Consider the following 25,930-nt stretch of genomic DNA (forward strand, 5'->3'; position numbering starts at 1 on the left):
TTAAAAAAGAAAAAAAAAATTATATATATATATATATATATTTTTTTTTTAGGCTGGTTGGGGGCCCCCCTACTTTGGGGGTCCCAAGCGGCCGCCTACCTATGCCTCTAATGTTAAGACCGCCACAGAGATCTTTGCTGCCCTTTTCCTGACCCTAGACCGGTACAGGTCCTGGATGGAGGGAAGGTCAGCTTCCAATGCAATCCTTTATAAATTAGTTACTGAAAGGGGTGTTTTGAAATGGTGTCCAAGCATATTTCAAGGTAAGTAATGTGAGATATGCAGTTACAGTAAAAATCACATTTAGTAGGACAACCAGACACAAGTTTTTCCAATACTAATGAAATTACTGGAGGAATACAGAAAATATTCAGGGTACAAACTTCATGTGACAAAGACACACATTTTAGCTCTAAACTATACACCAATAACAACGATCAAAGACAATTACAAATTTAGATGGGATTTGAAGATACCCATAGATCTTAGATACCTACAAATATGAGATTAATAAAATAAATAAAAATGGATGAGGCTAAGGCACAAAACAGGATAATCAAGGTAATGATCGATGCATATAATGGGAAGAAGGATAGAGTGATCTCAGCCCTTTATCAAGCTTTGCTGAAAAGTAGAGGGAATTCAACAATGTACATAAAAGAAAAATGGGAAAGTGAACTTGAGGTTGAATTGACAAAGGAAGAATGGTACAATGTGTGCAGTACAACACACAAAAGGTAGAAAAGTATTGGGTAGAAATATGGGGAATATTAAAGGAGACACTAGGCTATGAGATACCCAAGACTGGCTCTGTATACCTGGGGAATCAGACATAGGAAAACACACAGGGTGGGGACAGATACCTGATCAAGACACTGCTGGTAGCCAGCAAGTAAACTATAACCAGATCATGGTACAAAGCAGAACAACCTACAAAAGAACAATGGCTGGTAGTAGAATAAATATTTTACCAACAACATTTTAAACCAAGTGGGATAAATGGGTAGTATATAAAAGAAAAACAAACAACACCAAAAATTAGGAAGGCAATAATCTAATCACGATGTTGCAATGTTAATGAGGGAGAGAACTCTCATGTCACTCTGTTGTTTGATTATTGTATATGTCCCTTTAGATTTTATTTATCTATATTCTTTTTATTTTATTTGACCTTACTGTATTATTGTAATCAATCTGTTTTGTCATGGTGTGATTTGATCAGTATGTGTTTTTTCTAAGTATGTGTTTTACAATAAAAATGTAAGTTTATAAAAATAAAAAATAAATCACATTTAGACAAACCACTTGATTGTTGTATTTATTTCATAATAAACACTGCTCTGAGACTGCACTGCTAAAAGTGACCAACAATATGCTTATGCGTACAGCAATGATGAATCTCCACTGAAGAAGACAGACAATATCTCCACGATGTGTGTGCTTTATGTAACATGAACGAGAAGCAGTATTTTGAGTATTTAGGTGCTGCATAGTAAATTACGGTTTTGTCTGTTATTTAAGAAATTTGTGTATGTGTGTAGTATATATCATGTATATATAATTGAATGTTATATGTAAAAAATATATATGTATCTTTTAAATAGCATATTATATTTCGCAGTGAAGACTAATCCAAGTTGAAAGCCGCAACATAAATCCACTGAAGAAAGAATGTGTGTTCTTCAAGTAACATGAAATGAGAAGCTGTAATAAACTAAAACGAAGATAATGATTATATATATACATATATATATATATATATACATACACACTTTTTGGAAAGTAAAATAGGTGAACTTCATAATGAATTTATTTTGTTCAGATATACAGTATATGCATATATATATATATATATATATAATATATATATATATATAATATTAAAAAGGGGGTAGGCCAAGATGAACCGAGTATTTCATGCTTAAGGTTGTAAAAACCTAGTGTTTATCTCCTTGAATAAATGATTACAGTTCACTGTTATTAAAAAATAACAAATAAAACAAAGAACAAATTAATAATTTAATAATAGTATAGACACGCAGCGTGATACAAAAAGAGAATAAAATTATTTTGAAAGAATACGCAACAAAGTCCACTGATTGGTAGTGGCCAAAGGAAAATAATGCTCCAAAGGAAAATAATCATGATTATACAATAACCACCTCAATGATAATATGTGAATGTGTGTGTAAACCTTTTCTTTGTGGTTTGTATGTGTTTATTACCTGCACAAGTATAAATCAGGCATTCTACACAGAATGCCTGAGAGCCTTAATTCATTATATTTAGTATTTTCCTGTACATAGACATTTGAATTGATGATGAATGAGCACAAATTGGTATATAAAAATTCACCAGAATGCACGGAATGTGTTAAGATGCGATGGGTCTGAGGGAGCCCCTCACTAGATATGCCCCGCCCCCCTGGGAGCCCCTCACTAGATATTCACTAGAATTCCAAAACAAACCGAAGGCATATGATTGAGTCATTTATTTTTGGGTTGTATATTTTATACGACATGTTGCCTTGAGATTAGCTAGACTCTAGCTAAACCTACTGCTGTCCTAATTTAGTTAGGAGTAAAGAGGTTACTCAGAAATGCTATTCTCTAGTTACAAGAGCATAGCCTTTCTGAGTAACAGTGTTCGATGCAAGACAACATGTCAACATTAAGTAGGCAGTGGTGGCAATATGACAGTGTGACTTGACTCCATAGTCACATAGCTTTAACTGCTGATGTCATCAAAAGTTAAAGGCCAGAGGTGTATTTTTAGCATTCATTCTAGTTAGTGTTGACCACGATAAGCCACAACAAATTGCACACGTCACACAGGTAGTTTACAGATTTTATTACTATTATTGGTTTATTGTCAGATAAAAGCAGACGGATAAAGAGAAGCTTAATAATCAGAAATAGCGTGCAGCTTTTTGGAGGGTCTCGCCCCAGTGACAGACTATCATCTGAAACTGGCATGTGATCACACACGCACACGCACACACACACACACACACACACACACACACACACACACACACACACACACACACACACACACACACACACACACAGAGACCCCTATCGTCATAAATGCTACATAATCACTGTCCAGAGAAGAAACAGTCACAGAAAACATGTCTTGCTGCATCAGTTTTTTTTCTTTTGTTATAACAACCAACCGCCAAACACATTCATGACACAAGTTATTATTTTGAGGTAAGCTAGAGTTGGCTAGTGTATTGAGCAAAATGACCATTTTACGAGTGTAGATATATAGTGTCACGATTGTCGTTCTAGTCGACATACTGCGTGGAGGTCACAACAATGTTCTCTTGATGCCCCGTCTATACCGTGACGTAGCTTTGGCATTAGGAGGTAAGATTGTAGCTCCCCCCTTGAGGGAAGATAGGTGGGTGGGGGGTATTTGAGGACAAGAGGCATGGTTTATTTTATAAACCATTTGGAGTTAAGTTACTCACTAGGCCTTGGACCTACAATGGAGTATATAACGGACCACGTATTGCAGAGATTAGGTCCTCCATTTAGAGTTTAAAACGTTGATGGATAACAGTTTCACAATAGTGCCTAAAAAAAAGAAAAGAAACGTACCCGCAGAAGGTATACGCGTACATTTTATGTCGTCGCAGACGTGGAAACCATCCACGATGGAAACATCCGTGACGAGATAAATTGTCATTTTAATATATAGATTTTTTTAACGGTTCCCTTCTTTTACTTATAGTGGGGGTCCACTGTGCAATTTTTTCAAATAACATGAGCTCAAGCTTTAGCTTATTCAAATATGAGGAAGGTGCCTTTAGCAAGTACAGGCTGATATATATCATGATTACAGACGATGCCCCATGATTATATGAGAACATTCCATATTTAGCGTTTTCTCTTCTAAAACGTTGAAACAAAAAAAGGACTTACAGTCGACTTAAAAGCCGTCTCACAGTAGACTTGCAGAACTAAGAGTCTTCCAAGAGTCACTAGTATTGAGTTTCTGGGTTCAGTCAGACTGAAATGTGAGGAGTACATTAGAAAATAGAACTAGAAAAAAACATTAGACTGCCTACCACCTACAAGATGGACGACAGGCAACAAAAATATACCTAGATATAGGATAAGATAAGGTAATATTGCACTTTATACAATCCCAGAGAGGGAAACAAAGTACATGATTGGGCTTTTTTTTCTTTTTTTTGCAATTACAAAAGAGTAAAAAAAACCTTTTTCTGTTTGGTTTAAAATGGCTGAAATGGCGCGAAACAATCATTTTGACAATAACAAAGGCTTATGTTGAGAAAAAAAATAAAAAAACACCATGTGATTCTTCAGTCGTTTTCCACCGTCTTTGGGATTACCTGAGATGTGATCGGTCCCTCAGGGCGCTCTAGTCTAAATCGTTGGAGATCAACAATACTGGCTGATTTCATAGGTTCACATTCAGTCTCACACACACACACACACACACACACACACACACACACACACACACACACACACACACACACACACACACACACACACACACACACACACACACACACACACACACACACACACACACACCGCCATTTAGGCAGAATGGAGAAGGTCCTCTTCAACGACCTGGAGCAATGACCTTTTTAAAACACCAAATTCCTAATAGATCAGTTTTTTCTTTTATCACCCAAAACACGCCTGACCAGCAGGGTCCTACTCACCATCCGTCAAAACACCCTCTACCTTGATAATGGTTAACACAAGAGGCATGAGGTGAAGCAAAAAACTGTAGGCGTAGCATAAAAGCTGGGCGAGGTATACTTTAACTCTCAAACCCCCCCCCCCCCCCCCCTAAGAAACGTAGGCTTGTTAAGACCGTCTTGGAATGCACTATATATATATAGAGATAGATATTGCCATTAATATAAGCAGGATTACTGTTGATACGATTACAGTGGCCTCCTAACCACTAGAGGCACTACAGCAAGCTTTAGCACCCTTACTCTTGTTGGTTTTCCCAAGTGTCAGCGATCCCCGGCTGCCCCCACTGATAGGGAGAGGAGGGCAGAGGGAGAGACACTCCGGCTTTTTTTTCCTATTTTGTTTGTTGTTTCCGAAATCCAAGCTCTCCTTGGGGACGGGCTCAGTCACTCCTCGTCCACAGTGTCCATTTTGGATTCCTGATCTTTCATTTGTTCTGGGAGCTGAGGGGCAGGGCTAGGAAGTGATGCACCCTCAGTGGCAGCCAATGAGGTAGGGTCTTGTTGATCGGCATTTCTCTGGGAAGTCAACTCTTCCTTTGGGGAGAGAGAAATGTAAAAGGTGTGAAAAACCACAGCAACATAGACTCCCAAGTAAAATAATTAGTTGCTATGGCACACCGATGCGTCTGCTGCCGTGTGATGCAACTGCTTTTCAAAAATCAAGCAATCACCCTGCTTTGTAACACATTCAACATCAACACATGGGCGACGGACACTGCCAACCAATTCACTTGGTTGGCAGCATGTTTACAAAACGACGATTATGTGGAGGTCCGTTCATGCCAGCATCTACATACAATTAGAAAATATACGCTACTATTACCTTTAGAAACTACAATATAGACTTGTACAATATACCGTAATTAATATTATACATTTATTGGATCAAACTGTGTATGGACTGTGTGAAGACTGAGAGCTCTGTTCTATCTGTTCTGTTTAGCCCAGGGTGTTCACCTGCGCTCATGACAACCCTGCATCCATTAAGAGAACGTAATAGCCATTGAACATTTAAAATACATTTGAAAGATCAGTTCTCAGTATAGAACCCATTTTGTGGGTTAAAGTACACTCTAAAAGGTATAATATGTCATTTCTGCTGCTAGGGCGCTCTCAATCTAACTAAATAACAATATCAATCTATCTCAATCCAATCCAACTAAATAACAAAATAAGCTAGTTTTTCTGAATTACAGCGATCTGACGAGGGAACCAAAAGACGTGACCACGGTATAACTCCTGTGTGTCTAGCAGTGTACTGTATACCTGCCCAGGAGACGGTCAGCATTACTCCCCTCTATACAGCCATTGTTGGTCAGTATTTCAGGCGAATATCAAAATACCCTGTCCTAAACAATAGCCTAACTAAACTAAATTAATCTGGAGAAGTCTCGAGTTTCCATGTTCCCAATGGATAACAATGGCTGTTAAGAAGCATATCCCGCTAGCTCTACAACAGTACAAAGCATATAAAGGACTGTGTAGCCGATGGAGCACTAGTGTGTGTATACCACACATAATGTATACAAAACAATTTCAACTGATTTAACAGACTGTATATACAGGGGTGCAAACTGGTGACGGCCAAAAAGGTGACAACATCTTTTGCCAGAAAGAATATGAGCAATGCACGGCACCCTGGCCCCTTCCTATGAATCATGTCACCTTTTTCTAAACAAACTCTGTTTAAGTGACACATAAAAACCCATCAGTGATGTTCCGACCTACTATATGAAGCAGTGCTAACAATAAGAAAAACTCATTCTATTAGAATTTATGTGAAATTAAATTAATTTGAGATCAATTTAAAATAAGTGATGTACAATAACCACTCCAGTTTTTGCGTGTGACTGCATTGACATGCGACCAAATGCAACAGGACGCAACATTGAATAAAACTACAGCTTTCTCTCTGTGTTAGAACAGTGTTGGAAATTATTTGGATAATGTATGCACACAACAAGCTGTATAACATAGGCCTAGTCCTTTTTAGATATTGCAGAAATGTTACGCATCATACCTTCATTAAACCAAATGACCCCCAACAAATGATCTTGGTTTAATGCAAACGAGCAGCAGAAGAAGTCTCAGTGACCCAAGTGTGCGGTGGCTCTGGGTGGACCTACCTGCTCTGAGAAGCGCTGCTGGATATGCTCATTGTAGTCTTGCGCCTCCGCCTCCTCTCCGTTGGAGTGGCAGCTGGGGCTGGCCACTTCGATCCCGTGGCTCTCCAGAATAGCAGCCTCTGGTGGGGTGGAGAGAAGAAGAAGACCCAATCAGACATCATGGTGATCAAAAAGCCTCTCAAGTCGGATGTGCAGGTGCACCGTTCTCACCTATGTTGGCTCTCCTCTTCATCTCCTTGCGGCGGTTGGCGAACCAGTTGTACACCTTCAATGCTGTCACGCGCTCAAACTCAGACAGTTTGCAGCCTGTGAGGAAAACCAACCATGATCATATGAGAGGGATATCGTCCAATATCCCATCCTAATTAACTTCTACTCAGCATACATTTCCATATAGTTATATAAACCATGTCCTCAAACTATTTTAGAAAACTCTGTACTGGTGACAAATGTGCGCCCTCATCGTCCTTTAACATTGCAAATCAGTAGAATAGATTACAATAGGTAGACTTAGCTAGTGGTATTGTCTCTTCTCCACAAAGTCAACAATAGTGGCATGGTTACTCTACAATGAATAAGAGCTACTAAGATCTTAAGAAGTTCAGTGACTTGGTGTGCGTTGTCATTTGGGCAGCTGGCCACCAGGGTGTCAGCGCTTTGATGGTTTTATTAATTAAAGAGTTCCTCCTTCGCTGTTTTGGGGGTTTGTTGACCGGACACTCTCATAACCTCAGGGTGGCGTTTACGGCCCCAACACTCAATTAGTTGCTGTCAAACAGACACTTTCGGCTTGCCTTCATATAATGAGCTCAGCTAAGTTTGATCATGGAGGGTTCTGCATCAAGTAGGAAAGCGCTGCTCCGTCCATGTTTTAAAGTGATGGGGGATGGTGGGGGAACTTTCAGCCAATGGCAATGCATTGATTCTAAGGTGAAGATTCAAACACAATGATTTCTAATGTATGGATTATGATCAAAACATTTAAATCTTTCAGAAAATGGGATGATTGCCATGAATTGAGTTAACCAAAGAGTGGTAAGAAGAAGTTAAACTAAATTTAAATTCACACCTTTGGGAAGCAGTTTGCGGTTCAAATTTTAAATAAATAAGAGCCTATCTGCCATTCATTGCAATGACAATACTACAGTATGGGCGAAACACATTGTCACTTTGTTATTTTAATTGTTGGCTTTAAGAAACACTATTAGTGAATCAATAACAACAAATCAACCAAATGATTTACATTTGAGGAAATCACATTAACACTGTTTGGAGGAAAAATCTACTTGTTTGATGAGGCTATAAGACAAGTTAGAAACTAGTTGGCGTCACTTAAAATTCACCTAGGGAAGTGACATGTTATCATCACTACCGGGACACAGCTGCCTCTTCCGGTTCGCTGCCATCAACACATACAGTATATATCAAAACTTTCACAAATGCAAGAACAACAAAGGGGAATGGGCAACAACATTGAAATTCACCATTCCCCTACTTCTTCCACTGCATGAAAAGCGGGATTCCCGTCAAAAAGCAGCACCGGAAATTGTCACAGAAGTTCAGGTTTCGTCCCCCATGGCCCCCCTCCCCCTAATTGTAGGGGAAGCTTTAACATGTAAATGCGGATTCTGTGAGCTATACACATGCAAATTAGCTATACAAAGGTATTAACTTCACTTTAAGAAAATCTCTGGTATAAATAGATTAGGCTCAGTATAGCCTAATGATACTCTTAAATTTTAACTTGAATTGATTTATTTAATGAAAGTATGCTAGATTAATTACTGAATACACTACAGTTCATAAGTTTAAGTCACCTGCTCATTTCAGCATTAAACTCCATTATAACCAGAATCACAATCATTGCATCAACATTTTAAAGTTTTTTTTTGTTGTTATATTTGCAACATGGGCTTACAAATTATAATTACATATATCCCATCTTAAAATACTGCTTTCAGAAACACAAAAACAGATTTGCACTGTGAGAAATGTAAAATGTAAATGACATTATATGAGAATGATGGAAACATCCACATCAATATCTTTAAGACATGTACAGCTTTGCAAAAAAACATGTGAAGGCCATGCATACAGGCCACTTGGAACAATCTTTTAAATATTTTCTTCTCTATTACTCAAAACATAGGTTTAAAAACGATTAATTGATCCCAATTCAGAACACTGCTTTCAGTAACTCATTTAAACATATTTGCACTGGGAGGAAATGCCCAAAACTGAATAAAGTGCAAAACAAATCGGTAGTAATGATTACGCTGCCGCATTGTAGCGCATTGCAAGTGTGCCAATGATTATGCGTCCACATGCCAGTGGTGGCACGCGTGCCTAGGGTTGCCAACCCCTGATGAACATTATGAATGCACAGAAATTAGTCAAGATGTGCTCAACAACTATGGGACCATTTTAGTGTTCCATGCAAACCATTTCCAATGTCTAATTAAAAAGTGATTGAGAGAATCCCAAGTGTGCAAAATTCTGTGTGAACACAATAAAAGTTGGCAGTTTTAAAGAGCCTAAAATATAAACCACAATGCTTTGTTTACGCTTTCATGGTTTAGCACACAACTAAGTGTGATTATAAGCTTTGTTTGAGAAATGTTTACATTTTTAGATATTTTAAAGAATTCAACTTCTGTAATGATGACTGCATATTGCACACTTGGTATTCATTCTCTAAAATCACCTTGAATTAGACAATCAAAGCCAAACACTCTCGAATCCATCCCATATGTGTTCAGCACATCTTGACTTATATTTGTACAATAATAATGACCGTAGAGCATTCCAGTTGATTATTTCATGAAGCTGATATATAATGGAATTCAATGCAGAAATTAACCGGTGACCCCAAACTTTTGGATGGTAGTGTATGTCATTAGCAATGGCCAATGTTATGTTAAAAAGACACACAAAACAATTCATTTCAACAATTAGTTTTAATCAGGCTTTGCCACAAAGGTCCCTTTGTCCAATCACGTGCGAGGACATGGCCAAGAGTACTTTTAAAACAAGTTCTTGTACTCTCACGTTTCATGTGGTTTTGACTTTTGATCTCTAGCTGCTACTATGACTAGTCGCCGTCTTTTTTACGGTTTATCTCCTGGAACTCCTCAGCATGCGAACCCTCGACGCGAACCCTTAGTGCTACCGCCAGTCCGCAGAACACAGAGAAGCGGCTGTTGAACGCAATCTCGGGCCTGTCTCAGCAGCTCAATGACAGCTTTCAACAGATGTCTGCTGAATTAAAAATAACGCAATCAAGGATGCAGTCCATGGAGGATCGGATGGCAGCATTTTGGAGAAAAGGGTCTGTACGGAAGACTCCAGCACTACCGCTAACTCTAAGAAGAGAAGGCGGGTACACAGTCCGAAGATCGCGGTAAGATTATGTTCAGTGATTGCTAGCTACCTAGCTAGCTCTGCTAAAAGTAGCCTTAAAGTAAAGCGTTTTTTTAAGTAGCCTGCCTAGCCCAAACAGCTAAAAGTAGCCTTGTAAAATAACCCATGAGCAGAACCAGTGTAAGTTCCTTTATTAAAGTGTTTGTTTTGGTCTTGTGATTTACAGGAAGCTGTGCGTCGACTTCATAACGCCGAGACAAATCATATGCCCTACGACCCAGAGCAAGGGTAAGATTTAAACAATAATGCTTTCATTCTGCTGTACTCATCTAGATACGTGAAAGGGGAATTCCGGTGGTAAATGGGATTTAGATATGTTAAAAATGACCATAGTCTACGGTAAAGTCGTGGCCTATCCTGACCGTAGCGTTCCGAGCTCAGCAGAAGGTCGCTTTAACATGGCGCCAGAATGTTTGGAATGTTTGTTGACTGAGGGAGGACAGTGCGCTTGTCCTACATGGGGAAAGATGATAGGAGTTTGCTAAAATGGTGGAGTATGCATCTGATCCTGAATACGTTGATTTTGAGATTCACTTTCATCTATAGACTTATCGGATGGGTCTTGAATTAAAAATTGCGGCGCCATTGTATGTTGCCATTTCCTCGTTTAAAATGTTAAGAACCTTATTACACCTTATTACACCCTAGCCTTGTAGATGGGTTAAAATAAGCGATTTATGTGCCGTATGAGTGATTAGTCAGGGGTATTTTATTCAGATGCCGACCTTAACCATTTTGTTTTCGCAGACTGTCCTCTCCTCATAACGAGTCTGTGACTACACATTTGCTCAGAGCGTTGTCTGCATGTTCAGATTTACAACATGCTGATTCTGACGACATTGTGTGTAAGTAACTTACTGCAGAACTGTTTTCTCCTTCCTTGTTCAATTTTTACTGTGATTTAAGGTTTTTTTCTATTCATTCCACTCTCATTTAATTGTTTCCCAGCTGCCTGCAAGACATTATGAGACGGTACGCAGGACTTACAGATACAGGCAACCAGACCTTGCAGTACATGCGGAAGCTGTAAAGAGTTCAGCTCGGAGTCGATAGAGAAGAGGGTAAGACTAGATAAGATCTGTTTTAGGTTAATGTGAGCAGGGTTTAAAATTAGCACCGGCCAAATGCCGGTAAAAATCAGAATTGGACAGTACAATAAATAAGCTACCAGCCAGTGGCTCACTGTTAACTTTCAACAGTTAGTGATGTGTCAATACCACATCACAAGATAGACTAGAAGGTGTTGTTGTTGCTATAGCTATGAGTTAACCATTACATTGCACCATCATTGTTTTTTCTACCCTGAATGAGTATTTCTCAGGTGCATTAATAGATGTGTTTTGTCCATACGCATTGCATCGTGCAGTACTGATTGTCTTTATTTTATTGTTTTACAGCTGCTGGAAGCAAGACAGAGTGTTTTAGCTGAGGATGAGAGAGACCTTTGGGAGAGCGCCACCATAGATATGATGTCGGAAGAGGAAGATGGCATCGTTGGCGGGGTGTCGGGATGGATAGTACGGACTCCGTCCTACCGCAGCAAGGAGCTCACCGAGCTCTGTGCAAAATTGCAGTTTTTTTACCTCACTAATTACAATGTCTACTGGCTATGTTAGCCCTCATGCAATGCCTCTCCCTCCCTCCAACAGCCTGGACTAAATTCACTTTAAACTCTAGTATTGCATGTTATTGACTGTTATTTTTTCTTCCAATGTTTACATTGTACATTGTGCACTTTATTGGCCATATTTATTTATCTATTGTCGATATCTTCAATCCATCTCTACGCTGCCACAGGCCTCCCCTAATAGGTAAACATAACTACTCTAGTTAGCCCATATTTAATATCAAATGCTGGTCTCCTAACTCATACTTGCACTGTCTTGCCTTACCTTTTGCACCTTAACACACACACACACACACTGGTTTACAATACATCTGTGCTGCTACCCATTTTTAGTTTTTAGTATTTAATGCTGGTCTACTGACTTAAAATTGCACTGTCTTGCCTTACTTATTTGCACCTCACCAAATCATTCCAGATCTCTCATGTACCACAGGGTTAGTCCCTGCCCTGTCACCCTTATCATACTGCCTCAGCACATTAATGTGGAACTTGTTTGTCTGTTGTCTGTTACTTAGTATCTTTCTCTTAGTTTCTTAATCCTTATTGTCTAGTGTGTAGTATTGTTATTCTTTTTTGTTGATTGTATTCCAGAAACTTACTTTCTGCAATCCTGCTTGTTTGTTGTATGTGTATGATGTATCTGTCTCTAAGCTACTTGGACCCTGAATTTCCCCTAGGGATGAAGTTGATATCTTTCTATGAATAAACATGTTCCTGGCAAATTTTCCTTTCCTCCTGGCAAATTTATTCATGTCCTTGATGGTCATAATACTGTAGTCCAAAGGATAACAATGACATGAATATACAACATAATAACAATTATAATTATTAATTTTAATATTAATAAAATTAATATTATTGGATATAGGAGGAGCGGGCTGGTTAGATTTATGTGGGTTGGGGGTGTGGTTTAAATGTACAATGACCCAGGCTGACCTAGAGTGACATGTCTGTCAACCAATCACGAATGAGTTTCCTGTTTAAAAAGTAGGCTTATCATCCAATCCTGGGGAGGAATTTTAGGCAGGGCAAAGAAAGGGCCAGGGTGCCAGCCAATAACAAATGATTTTGCGTTTTGTTTACATCCAATCCTGGGTGAGAAAATCTGTCTGGCTAGCACGGTTTCGCTGCTATTCATATGCTAATCGGGGCCATTAACGCCTCCGCGAGAGAATCCGTATCCGACGAAATGTGTCCGTCGAAAACGTGAAGTGACGCGACGTGGCAATTGTCGTTTGCTGCTGGAAATTGGTCTGGTTTGCGGGAATTTCCTGACGTGCAAGGGGACGGAAATCCCACTTTTCACCCAGTGTTCGGTCCAATGTTTCCACGTTGTCCGGTCTTAGCATTTTGACAAACTGCACAATACACACCAAACACTTTGTTGCCTATACAATAATATAGGCAACAAATAATCCATTTATTTATAATCAAATAATTGTTTCTCTGCCGGCAAATGCAAAGGCAAATGTAACGACCAACGCCCTGGTTTCTCAGTTTCGTGACCCCTGCAGTCGGACACCTCTGTGACAACCCTGTTCCCAGCCCCACAGAAGGCACGCACTAAGGTCCCGTCCACACGGAAACGTTTTTTTTTTTGCAAAAACGCTAGGGCTGTAACGATATGCGTATCAAAACCGAAATCGCGACACAAACCTGTCTCGCGGTGTGAGAAGGCAGAATCACGACATGCCCCTTTTAGGTGCCAAGCACAAAGTGCGAGGCAACCTATTGTAATTGTTAGTTTTATTATTAGGTGCCAAGCACAAAGTGCGAGGCAACCTATTGTAATTGTTAGTTTTATTATTATTAGGTGCCAAGCACAAAGTGCGAGGCAACCTATTGTAATTGTCAATGTTTTTTTTATTATTATTATTTATATTCCGCCGCGTTTGCATTACACAGCCCACACCGATCGCACGCTTTTTATGAAACTTACTAGACCTGTAGAGGTTGACCCAAGATTAAAGATGAACTGAACTGAAATTTTAAGTTTAGTTGATATAACAGATGTATTGTCTGCCTTCTCATTGGTACAATTACTAAAATGGCTGCACTTGTTAAAAGGGATAAAATTGTATGGTGAAAGTGTCGTTTTTGTAACATGGGCGCCGCCATGTTGGATTTCAACAATCAGCTACGTCACTGGCATGGTAAGCTACTCTGTGACTAACTAGCAGCCATAGCAGGTAATGAGTCTGAGGCGAACTGAAATGGCTACGGAAACGCAAACAATGAGAATTCATCAAATTCATCATCTGTATTTTTCTCTCTTCCCCCTGCCTTGCCAACAAAATGATTCGTGATTTACTAGTGTTTAAACCAAGGCATGTAAAGTAAGCCTATAACAGATTGTCGCAGCATGTTGACTTAAGGCTACGATAGCCAGAGATGTGTTGAAATGAACACGTCAATGAGTAAAGTAATGAGTAGATGACGTCTGACATATTGTACCAAATACATTTTATTTAGCAGCTAGCGCTATAAATCCAAAGCATACTCAAATCCTTGGTATTCGGCTGAGGGGAAAATATCCCTAATATAGGCGACAGCACAGGATGGGATCGGAATTCTGTTCCTCTTTCCCAAATGCCCTCTCGCCCAAAGCGTGAACTGCCGGTATGCAGTCAACCTTAGGCCCAGTTCAGACCAAAGATTCGCGACGCAACTGCTTGCAACTCCTTGCGATGAGACGGGCTGAGACATTCTAAAAACGGGGCAGTTCACACCGCTGCACCGGGCGGCGACGGTGGGTGGTCTATAGCAACTGTGAACGCTCTGGCACAACTGAGAGCCGCATCATCATCACTTCCATCCTGCTAAAAAGTAATCTAACTTAGGTTTGCGATTAGTTTTATTTTTATTTTGGTTGAGAGTAGGCTAGAGTTGCTGTGTTTCGCCATTCTATACTACTTCAGCATTGTAGTAATTCGCTGGAGCTTAGTTTGTTTAGATCCCGCTAGTTGGATACATTGCATTCTTTCGTAGTGGCGACTTCTCGACTGCAAGGGAAGCTCGGCTTCACCTAAAATTTCGAAAATTAAATGGTCAGATATAATATACTGTTGTGTTAACATTTCATTGATTAAAAATGCGTTAGAACACGTCCATCTCGAAGACGAGTTCGTTCAGAATCAGCTGCTTATCGCAGGTCGACTGACTCGATTTCCTTCTCATACACTTACGTGTTTAATTTGGGTGTGTTTAGACAGATGGGCGTGCACACACACACGCACCAAGCATCACCCGCATTCATTCATTCTTTTAAACACTCACTCACGGTAAAACTATGTTTTCTCACGATCAAATACTCATCAATCCTAAAAGTAATGGGCTTGTACACGACATCTGGGTCAAGAACATATGTGTTTGCTGTACGGTGTTTGCTGATGCATTGATTTAAAAGTACAACTTACCGCTGTATCAGCTGTTCTTTCCCAAATAATTTAACCAATCATTTACCCTAAAACTAGATTTTGTTTTGGAAGCCTGGAATATACTTTCCTCGAATGTATTGTTATTATTATTATATTAACGCATGGCATAGCCTAGGCCTACTTTACTTCATTCATGTTCATTCATGCAGCCCTATGGAAAAAAATGTTTCCACAATCCACACGCTATTTCTATGCAGTTTCACACGTATGAATAATCTTTGACATCATAATATTTAACATGCAAGTGTAGTGGTGCCTGGTTGCTGCAGGGGAAAATCAGCTTTGCGCCGGGTGCAAACTAGCAACGACACATGCGTCGGTGTAGAAAGTCAATTGCGCCGGGCGCAAGATAGGGCCCTTCTTCTGTTTGGCGCACATGGCTAATTTGCATACGCTCACAGGACTGTCGGAATGGGAGCATGTCGGACTGGCAGCATGTAACCATAACAACGGCTAATGTGTAACGGTGGTCCCGTTAAAATAATGTCAATGAATCAGCTCAAGCCTAACATTATCGTTGTTCTGGAACCAAGGATAAGGATCTACAACTTGTAGGCCTATTTAATAAGCCTAAATTGTTCTGTGCTGTGTCCTGATTGGCTGAAGAGAAATAGCCACATCGTTGCATTCTAAAACTGGACCTGGCGATTTGACATGTTCAATCTTCGGCGACTCTTTGCAACTCCTTGCAACGGCATCAGCCGCCTTGCAATGACCAGTTCACACAGCTGTAACTTTTCCCCTGCGACATTCTAAAACAGTCTCGTTGCGTCGCGAATGTTTGGTCTGAACTGGGCTTTACATATGGTAATTAAACATTAAAACACCTGCGGCTTATATTCCAGTGCGGCTTATATATGTACACATTCAATTTAGCTGCTGTGGCTTATATTCAGGTGCGCCTTATAGTCCGGAAATTGCGGTATATAGACCCGAAGTGAACTGACAGCTGTCTGCTGAAACATTGCTTTCTCCTCCATGTCGCGTTTCAATCTGGACTTCAGAGAGTCAAAGCCAAAGTTAATTTCCCCCAATTCTTTTTCCCCATGGGCGAGATAAACCCGACTAGGAGTCTTTACTTGTTGTGGAAGTACCAGAGAGTCGGAGAACCCGACACAGTCTGTAACATTCATAATATCAGAGAATACCCTGTCAGCTCGGCCGCGGCGCAATGAATGAATAAAGATTGTAGTTATTTTACAACCTCGTTGATGAGCAACATTTAGAAAAACATGGACTTTTAATTCAGCCTTGGGTTAAATTGAAACGTAGTGTGTACTGAATGCATGTTGATGTGCCCGAAGTTACTACTTTACAACCTCGTTGATGACCCACATTTAGAAAAACATGTACTTTTAATTCAGCCTTGGGTGAAATCGAAGCGTAGTGTCCGTGTGCTTCCACCTTTAATGAATGCATGCCATGCGCACTCCCGCGACACAATTCTTATAGGGGTAACTACATTCACCGGCTTCCTCCATCTTCTGCGCCACCTTTTAAAATAAATCGCAGTTTCTCGTTATCCCTTATCCGACGGTGGCGGCGACAACAACACGACTATCGTCTCTTTCTACTTCTGGCTCACGGCCACGGGAAAAGATCTTGAGCATGCGCAGAACGCAATTCAACGCATAATCCAATTCGACTCCGTATATGCACGCTTAGCTCGTCTATGAATCGCATTATCTAGGGTCTTAATTCGACTATGAGTAACCCAATTCGATTCGAGTATAGCTCGACTAAGGTGTATACATGCATCTTAGTAACCCAATCATAGTTGGACTAAGCCAATAAGTCGACTTTCTTGAGTGTCATGTAAACGCACTGAGTGGTCGGTAGGGTTATATTGGTCGGCTCACGCTTGGCACAAATGCTGCTCGCAGCTTTAATTAGGGACCGAGCAGAACCTGCAAGGTCCCTATTGTTTTTGGGCCGATTATTATTATTTTCCTTCGACTTCGACTGCATTTTACCCCCCCTGAACATATACGAAAACTCATTTTTATTTGGCAGATTTGTGGGGCCTGCTTTAAATTAGATATTCTATGCGTCAACTTCACATTGGCCCCAAGGTGGCGCTATACCAACTGTTCAAAAGTGCAAACTTTGCACAAGCAGCACGCGCCACCGGTTTGACCTACACTCATGAAACTTTGCACACCCATGCAAATCCTCATGATGAACAAAAAAGTCTCTTGAACTGAATATTTCCGGGTTGCCAGATTTTCCGCCATTTTGAATTATGAATTATCAAAAATCGTGGTTGTCATGTTTGTAGCGCCCCCTACAGGATCTTTAAAAAGCAGCCCCTGTGCCACATTTCACCAATATGTATGAAACTCGGTAGGCATGTACAACATGACAATACCTACAGAAAAGCCTCTTGGACCCATGCCACAAAACCCACCGGAAGTCGGCTGTTTTCTTTTTAAATTTGTACTTTTACCGGCAAATTTCACTTTTTCGCCTTGTATTTGAACAAACTCCTCCTTGGGAATTTATCGGAACTGCTTCACATTTGGTCAGTACAGTCACAAAATGGAGCTGAACCAACGCCGTGTTATTTGTGACTGTACGTTGAAGGGCATGTCCATGGCTTGCCGTCAAATTTGGCCGTTTTATTATGTCATCGCATCGTCATCGAATTATGCGAATGCATAATGGAATGCCGGTCACTTTGACCGGCACTGTTTTTTTCTAGCGGGACCGCTGGTTAGTGCTACCAAACTTTTCAAATTACTATTATTTGACATTAATATTTTAAAATACATAGGCCTAAACCACAAAATGAGTTGAGGATTTTTTTGCCTACCTGCAAGCATCCTCCAACTAAATGTTACATTAAGTTAATTGCTATATAAGTTAATGTTGTTTAAATAAAATCCTTTTTAAATTTAAAAAAATCGTGGGATGTATTGAACCGTGGGTAAAAAATTTGTGATACAAACCGAATCGTGAGTTGGTGTATCGTTACAGCCCTAGAAAACGCAGAAGTTTAGTTTTGGGTTTGGGCCGACCGTCCCCAAGGAGCCAGCGTTTTCTGTGCCGTTTTCTGTGCCTTTTGAAACCAGGTCCCAGGGTGAAAAAGAGAAAAACGGCCCTATGCGTTTTCGTGTTAAGATTCGTGTGGACGCGAGATACACAAAGACGTCATCGCCCCCCCACCAGCTGGCAACGACGTCATCGCCCCCCCACCAGCTGGCAACGATTTCCGTCTAATTAGTTTTGTTTGATTTGTATTATTTTTGTAGCTTTAAACACAGCCCCTTGGTACATTTAATTACTAACTGTACATTAAAAAGTATTTTCTGCTCAATCTAAAAGTTTTAACAACCACTGTATGTTTGTATACAGTGTGCAGGCTTGATAAGCATACTCCTCTTTGTCTCCTTTTTTTGGTGGAGAACTGGCGCCACATAGAGGCCTTGAATATATACTACAGCGTTTCTACAGCTAGATGCGTTTTTTTGCAATGAGTCCGTCTTTACAGAGAAGTTCCTGAAACGCTGCCAAGGAAAACGGAGGGGAAAAGATCATTTTCGCCCGTGTGGACGGGGCCCAAGATGTACTGCCCCTGCATCCTTCTGAATGTGCACTTGCACATCCCATGGGGTACATGTGTCCCAGTAAGCAAACTTCCATACTAAAGAGATTTGGATAGGAGTTGGGGAGGGAATGAGGTGGAGGAAAAAAGGGCAGGCGGGGCCTCTATAGCCAATCCCTGGGCATGTCAGATATAATCCATTAAGAGATGACTCTACCTGGTTTCTGGATGACAGAGTTGCACGCATTAGCAATCTCCTCTCGCTTTGCTTCGTCAGGATACTGGTTCTCTATGAAGAAACTGAAACATGAAAAGTATTGAGACGACTACCTAGATGAACACATGACATACAAACCCCCAAGGTGTGCCTCTGTATCCTTCCTTGAGGTAGTACGCTCATATTGTGACTCTCCCTGTACTACGGTCATCATTTCACGTTTTACGCAGCCAAGGAGGATCAATTTCTTCTCCCTCTCCTCCTTCCCTCAGTGGACTTGCCTGCTGTATCCATCCAGAGCCCCGCCCCTCCTCCGCCACTACCCCTCTGTCCCTACATCATCTTAACCTCTACTGTATCGTCCTTCAGTCTAAACTAGCTCGTAAAGATCAGCACTGCAGTGGAATTGCGTAATCTGGGAGCAGTGCTGGTGAGCTATGCATTTCTTATTGCCGCGGGTGCCCAGAAGACACCCAAGCACATACAGCCATACGGCCATATGACGGCCACAGAAATCAAGTGGCCTGGAGCGGATAGAGGCTGTTATGTACCATTTTCACTCCTTGCTTTAGAGACATTATTGACTGAATAATAGCCATGATGTAGGGAACTGCGCACATTCCATAACATTTTTAACTATTTATATCGTTCTGCCTGCTTGAGAGTCAGATGCCGCCCTGGTGGTTTGCTCACCTCTCCATGATTGATTGGCACTCTTTTCTCCAGGTGAACCGGCTACCTCTGCGCAGCCTCAAAGGCCCGCCCACTAACCCACCCCTCTCGCCACTCAGGATCCCTGTCCTCCAATCGGGCTCCTCCTTCACAAAAGACCGCATTGACAGTGTGGCACCTGTGTAGAGTGGGCAAAATGAAGAACATAAAAGCAATGTCCCATGTTACATGAATTATGTCATCGCGAGCTATGGGTGTTAATGGAGTTTCCTTGCGGCAATGCCAATTAATAATCTTCAGTAAATTAACCCCTTTAAAGATGGAGCCTAAAGAATATCTTTAAAAGGTGAGCTATACAATTATCTTAAGCATATGGCAGTAAGATCAGCATCACTAACACATCAGGGATCTTTAGTTTGCAGCCCACGCATTTGTCTCAAGAGATTAAACACATTTGTGCACATGATTTGTATCTGTAATATACACATGATTACTAAGGCAATACACATGTTATTTCATTGTTCGATGGCTATGGTGCCCAACCCGTTTTTGCAGACCTTTTGCATGTGTTAGGATGTACATTGCAAAATAAACAATGACGACACAAGTCCAAAGCGAGCAACACAACTGTCAGAAGGCCGGGTGTGGACCAGATGGGGGGAGGGAGGGGAGGCTAGGCTGGGGCAGGAGGGGGTTACCTGGCTGGGCCTGGGCGGCTGCGGCCGCAGCAGTGTACCAGGGCAGCAGGTGCATCAGCAGCTCCCTCTGCCGGGCCCAGGCTGGGTTGGGGTGCAGGTTGGTGTTGGGGTTTGGGAGGATGTTGGCGGCCAGGCCGGCGGTGCTCAGCCCCGTGGCCGGCCCGTCTCTGTCCCCTCCCCTGGCCCTGGGTACGGGACCCTGGCCGTGCTGGCTTTCACTCCACCTCAGCCCTTTAGTCGGGACAGAACCACCACACCGGTCAGGCATGTCAGGCCACCGGCAGTCAGCTCATAGACACGTTTGCATTTGTGATTTTTTTCCAGCCCATTTTTGTGTCCAGAACTGTATATCAGATACTGGAGTTTAGAATTAGCAGTCCCTGTAGACCTGCATGTCAATCAATTTAATCAGAAATGTATTGGATTAATTAATTGACTGTGAATTCAACATTCAATTGAATTGTACAAAAGCTACGTTAACAGGGCTTTTTAATAGTCTGGTTCTGCCACTTTTGATTGGAATGGTTGGAAACATGTTGTTAGTACGCTTGTTATTAGCTAGTTTAGTTAGCAGTGAGGGAATGAAAACCAGCACAGGAGCCCATCCCGGATCAGGATTGAGAACGAGAGACGAGAGAATAGCTTCTAGCCCAGGGTGAGTAAGCAAGCAGCAGCAACACAAAAAGGCAAGACAGCAAGGCGAGAAGGCAGGCATACTGGGTGCGACAGCCAGCTTTGATTTCTCCAAATTTTCAAAAGATTAAAGAAATACACCTTCTATTCTGTGCCAACACTGGCAGAGCTGCATTCCACCATCAGACACTTTAATGCCTTTGCAAATAACCCATTTCAACCAGGGATCAGTAGTTGTCAACCTGCCACAACATCTATTGAACTACAGATCATTCGTGTGTGCCACTCAGATTTGAAGGAGCACATTAAGGCCTGAATGTACAGGAAAAAGTGGACACCACACTCATGAGGCATCACATCACAAGACACTGCTTCACTGAGGACTCATTGGTCGGACCAGAGACGGGCAAACCCTCAGCGGTGCTTATTTTGGCTGATTCATTTGTGACTGTATCTCAGTACTAACAGTGATGTCATGGCTTAAGTTTCCCCCCCTATTAAATCCTGCCTCAGGAGCCTCGGACACATTAAAGGTCAACACTGACCCAAGCTGTTACTTTACCCTCTGCAGGCAAACCGCATCTACCCCACATCTCCTACCGTTTGCCTGGACAATATTGATTAGCATCTCCAGTAACACGACTACCTTTATCCTTAGCTTTTTTTTGTTTGGTCTAATTCTCTAGATCCATCTCTTGTCCTTCCTTGACCTCACGGAACTGAACGGGTAGAAGGGAAATCAGGACATGTGAAGCCAGAAAGAGAAGGAGGGGGAGGGAGGGCTGGGGCAGCTGGGTCTACCATGCATATTAATAGACATGAAGATGAAAAATGGAGGATGTTAGAAGGCAGTGACATGACATGAAACCCACAAGAAATAAACATTTAAATTCACAGTCATCTTTGCATCTATCTCTCCCACCCCGTATTATTCCGGAACAGGGTTAGACTTTCCTTGACAGACCCATCTCCTCCTGTCAAATTAAAGTGAGTGACTTGAAACACCAACACAGAGTCACAGGCATACACACTCACAAATACACCAGAGGGGTCCTGCATTAGGATCCCCTGATGCCACATATCCGCTCGCACAACACTCAGCTAAACAAAGCCTCAAAGAACTGTAAATAATGCAATTGATCAATTGGATTTATGGCTATCATGCACACGGACTACTATATACGGAGCACTAGAAAGGCAATATTTTACCTAATGTGAACACACCTATAAAAACAGATGCCTTAACAGGCTCCTCAATGCTATCAGGTTAGCTTTAACTGTAGGAATAGTAAGGAAAACAGGGTTTTTTTTTAGTTGCCATGACCAAAAGTAACAACCTGGTGATTGAATCAATTACAATTAAAAGGTTTAACAAACTGAGTAAAACAGAACACATATGCCAATGTATCGGCAATCCCCAACAAGGACATGCGACTATGTAACGCACATGGGCGTGGCCGCCTTCACCGGGACACTCGTCAGATATCAGTTTGCCGTCCTGCTCCTTACCTGGGTTGTTCCTCTCCAGCAGATACCAACGGTAGAAGGCTCTGCGCTTAGAGTCACTCATCTCCAGCCCCTGCTGCAGCAGCCACTGGGAAATGTAGCTCTGACTGATGCCTGTTCAGAGGTACAAAACGAGACGGTACACAAACTGGAGGCCAACCAGTCATTGGATGTGGACAGTGTGTGTGACGTCATGCACTTTTGATATTCCTTTCCAGCATCTAATAGCCAAACTTATGCCTATATTTGAGGCGCGGGGTCACGCTGATGGTGTCAACGCCCTACTCGCTGCCAGCAGCTAATTGATTTTGTATTAGAGACTGGAAAACCACTACGTCCTTGCTTTGCCCTTGTCGTTCTCTTGTGTAGAGTTTGGTTATGCATGTAGCATAAACTTTTTAAGGAACAAATCTATTTCAAAGATTATAGTTTTACTCAATACAACGTGATCCTTCCCTTCCTCCATCCTTCTGTTATCGGAATAGTGATGTTTTTTTTATTTTTATCTAGATGCCCAAACATTTGGTGCAGATTCTTTCTCAAGTGTACCTGTGACTTGGCCCACAATTGCCTGAGAGATCCTGCGATTGTTCAGGAAGGCTTTGATCTCTTCTTTCACGAGGTTGCTGTCCCTCCTGTGATTTAAAACAAACCAAGCACAGCTTCAACAAACAGCAAAATCACGTCTGCGGTAAAACTGTCAATAAAAAAATGCAATCAACAAATGCATCCTTCGCCGGTTAAGATAATTCATCGCAGGACAAACACAGGTGTCTCTCATAACACAGATTATTGGTTGGCTCCTTTTACAGTATGTACCAGGGCACAGGTAGTAGACTAAACTAGAGAAGATAAGTCTACTACCTGTGCCTTGGTACATAAAAGGAGCCTAATTTATACTATTACCTCGGTCAAATTGGTCTATTGTATGCTTGCTGCAGTTACATGCAACATAACAATGTATTGCAGCTATACTTCTGCAACATACCCATCACGCTTCCCGAGACACTGAATTACTAGAAAGCCAAAGTCAGCCCACCCCCCCCCGCTCATGTTCCTGGAACACAGGGTACTGCTAATGTCTTTTTTTTAAATATAATTATATAGAATTCAGACATCCCTGCACACCTGACCTAAATTAGCTTAACAAAATATTCTGTGAGAACAAGTCAGTGCCTTCGGGACTTGAGCTGTCATTACCCTGCTGTTATAATTGGCAGCCTTTGTCTCCACCACCAGTCCTCTTCAAATAGTCTTTATGTCCCATATCTTGCACCTGCAATAGTCTATTTGATTAATTCTGCATGTCCGCTCTGTTTTTACCCCTCCCCATCTCTCCATGCCACCATTCTCACCTCATGTACTCCTCCACCTTCTCCTCCAGGTCCCACTCCTCCTCCCCGAGCATGTCGTAGCTGAACGACCTCTGCGCCCCGGCGCTGGCGGTGTAGAGGGGCGGGGGCGAGGCCTCATAGCTGTTGCTTGGTGACAGCGAGGGCCCATCCAGGCCCGAGGTCTGCGTGGTGGCGGAGGCGAGCGACAGCGAAGACGAGGAGGACGAAGACGAGGATGGAGCCTGGGCCGGGGGGACAGAGGAGGCGTTGGAGGTGGGGGCCGGGGCCGGAGTGGTGGCTGCAGTGGCTGTGGCGGTGATGGAGGCCAGAGGAGTGCCGTTGGGTGGGGGGTCACAGTGGAGTGGGCGGCGCTCCGGGTCCAGGCGCTCCAGTGACTCCAGGGCGTGGATGATCTGGGGCTTGGTCATGCCGGATAAGCGCAGGCGCTGCAGGAGGTCTATCTGTTCGATGGTGTAGCGTGGCTCCACCGCACCGCACTCCATCCTGTCATCTGGTAGGAAAAACAGAACACTGAATTTAAATAAAGATATATAGATATGTATACATTTTTTATGAATCTGAGAATAGTAAATTATTAGTTGGCTTTTAAGGAGTAATGGTTGCATTTAATAGGAATGATGAGTCAACCCAACTTAAACGTTAAGCTCTATTCTCTTCTCAATAACTTTTTGGTCATTGGAAACTTTTGGCACAATATTCACAACTTGGCACCACTTTCCCAGCTAACCTTTCCCAATTTGTCCACATCGATAGAATAGACATTGTTACAGCCATTTGAAAAACGAATCATGATTTTCATCAATAGCAGGCACATGCATCGGTCGAACAACGAGCCCAACTTTTCTTTAAAAACAATACGGTGTTACCTGTTAAGGGGGGTGCTGGTGAGAGGCGCCCTGTGGGGAGTGGTTCAGTGCGTGGGGTCGCAGCCGTGACACACCACTGTCGCATGGCTCGCTGGAGCACAGCTCAGCTGGGACCTCTGGTGAAGAAGAGAAACGACGTGCTGCAGTGTATTGCAGTTAATTTGGCATGCATACTATGCTGGCAATCCGACAACATGAAATACCTCGCTAGCTAGCGAAGTTGCTAAGTTAACACTTTACGCTCGCTTTAAAACCAATGCGTCGAACTAGCATTATAAACAAAAACAGATGAGGGGAAATACTTCAACGCCCTCGCAGAGAGCTGCTATCGTCGTTTGTTTAGCGCCGTGCTACGGTTTCTAGCTTATTTCAGTGGATACAGCAAGTTGCTAATGAGCTAACTAGCTAGCTAACTAGCTACCCGCACCGTCCCGGGAAGCGGCGCTCTTACCTCCCGTCGCTGTAGGGCAGGCGGCAGCCAGCTGGACGGGCTCTGTACTGGCAGGCAGATTAATGCCCCGTCGAAACGCCGTTGTCCCACCTAGTCCCGTGATAACACCGACACCTCGGTCCGTAGCTCCGGGTGTTTTCAACTAGCACAGGCGGGTGAACTGTGCGGTACAGGGTCACATTGTCTAGTCCAGCGATGCAGTGGGGAATAGCCTATGTGGGGAGTATGTCCAAAGGGGGTTGGTCTATCTCAATTTGTGTATCGTTTCCCCGACAGTTTCAGAGCGATGAATCAGGAAGTGGTATTATACAACAAGGGAGGGATACTTTTAAAATACAGAAAAGAAGTTGCAGCGACAAAACGCATCGGTCTTATTTTTAGTTTTTGTTTTTTTAAAGGTCCCACAGACGCGTCTCTTAAAAACAAACCATCTACCCAGCTGCGCCTTCTAACAGCAGTCATTTTATTATATTGCAAAAAAAAATTTGGACTACGCCTACGTTAAAAATGTTTTTGAAAATTACTTTTTGAGCTCATTCCTTTTTCTTTTTTGTTGTAGCACAAATAAAAAATATATTTATCTCAAAGTCTACTACTAGTAAAAATGAATATAAATACTTATATATAT

At 42.0% G+C, this 25,930-nt stretch overlaps 1 protein-coding gene across 2 annotated transcripts; it reads right to left on the minus strand.

The window, feature by feature from the left end:
- Positions 1–2,866: 2,866 nt before the first annotated feature.
- LOC311365603 (homeobox-containing protein 1) lies at positions 2,867–25,531 on the minus strand. Of its 2 annotated transcripts, none has more exons than XM_084485183.1 (11): positions 25,303–25,530; positions 24,852–24,967; positions 23,986–24,475; positions 23,180–23,265; positions 22,634–22,744; positions 20,492–20,722; positions 19,815–19,971; positions 19,122–19,204; positions 7,087–7,182; positions 6,877–6,995; positions 2,867–5,284 (listed from the first exon to the last, which is right to left on the minus strand). In XM_084485183.1, exons 2-11 carry the CDS (start codon positions 24,934–24,936, stop codon positions 5,135–5,137), a joined length of 1,608 nt encoding a protein of 535 aa, XP_084341309.1. In that variant the 5' UTR covers positions 24,937–24,967; positions 25,303–25,530; the 3' UTR covers positions 2,867–5,134. The 2 variants fall into 2 exon arrangements, with proteins under 2 accessions (XP_084341309.1, XP_084341310.1); XM_084485184.1 differs by having other exon boundaries at positions 5,163–5,280; positions 25,303–25,531.
- Between the last annotated feature and the right edge of the window lie 399 nt (positions 25,532–25,930).

This window comes from Micromesistius poutassou, assembly GCF_964030765.1.
Source record: "Micromesistius poutassou genome assembly, chromosome: 20".
In the NCBI taxonomy this organism is placed as follows: Eukaryota; Metazoa; Chordata; class Actinopteri; order Gadiformes; family Gadidae; genus Micromesistius; species Micromesistius poutassou.

Bases quoted from the DNA above. Each gene is read 5' to 3' on its own strand.
- LOC311365603 (XM_084485183.1), bottom strand. From the start codon at position 24,936: ATGCGACAGTGGTGTGTCACGGCTGCGACCCCACGCACTGAACCACTC. The intron at 19,205-19,814 runs GTGAGCAAACCA...TTCATGTTTCAG, and splicing joins TGCCAATCAATCATGGAGAG to TTTCTTCATAGAGAACCAGT. The intron at 7,183-19,121 runs GTAGAGTCATCT...TTTTCCTCACAG, and splicing joins CTCTGTCATCCAGAAACCAG to GCTGCAAACTGTCTGAGTTT.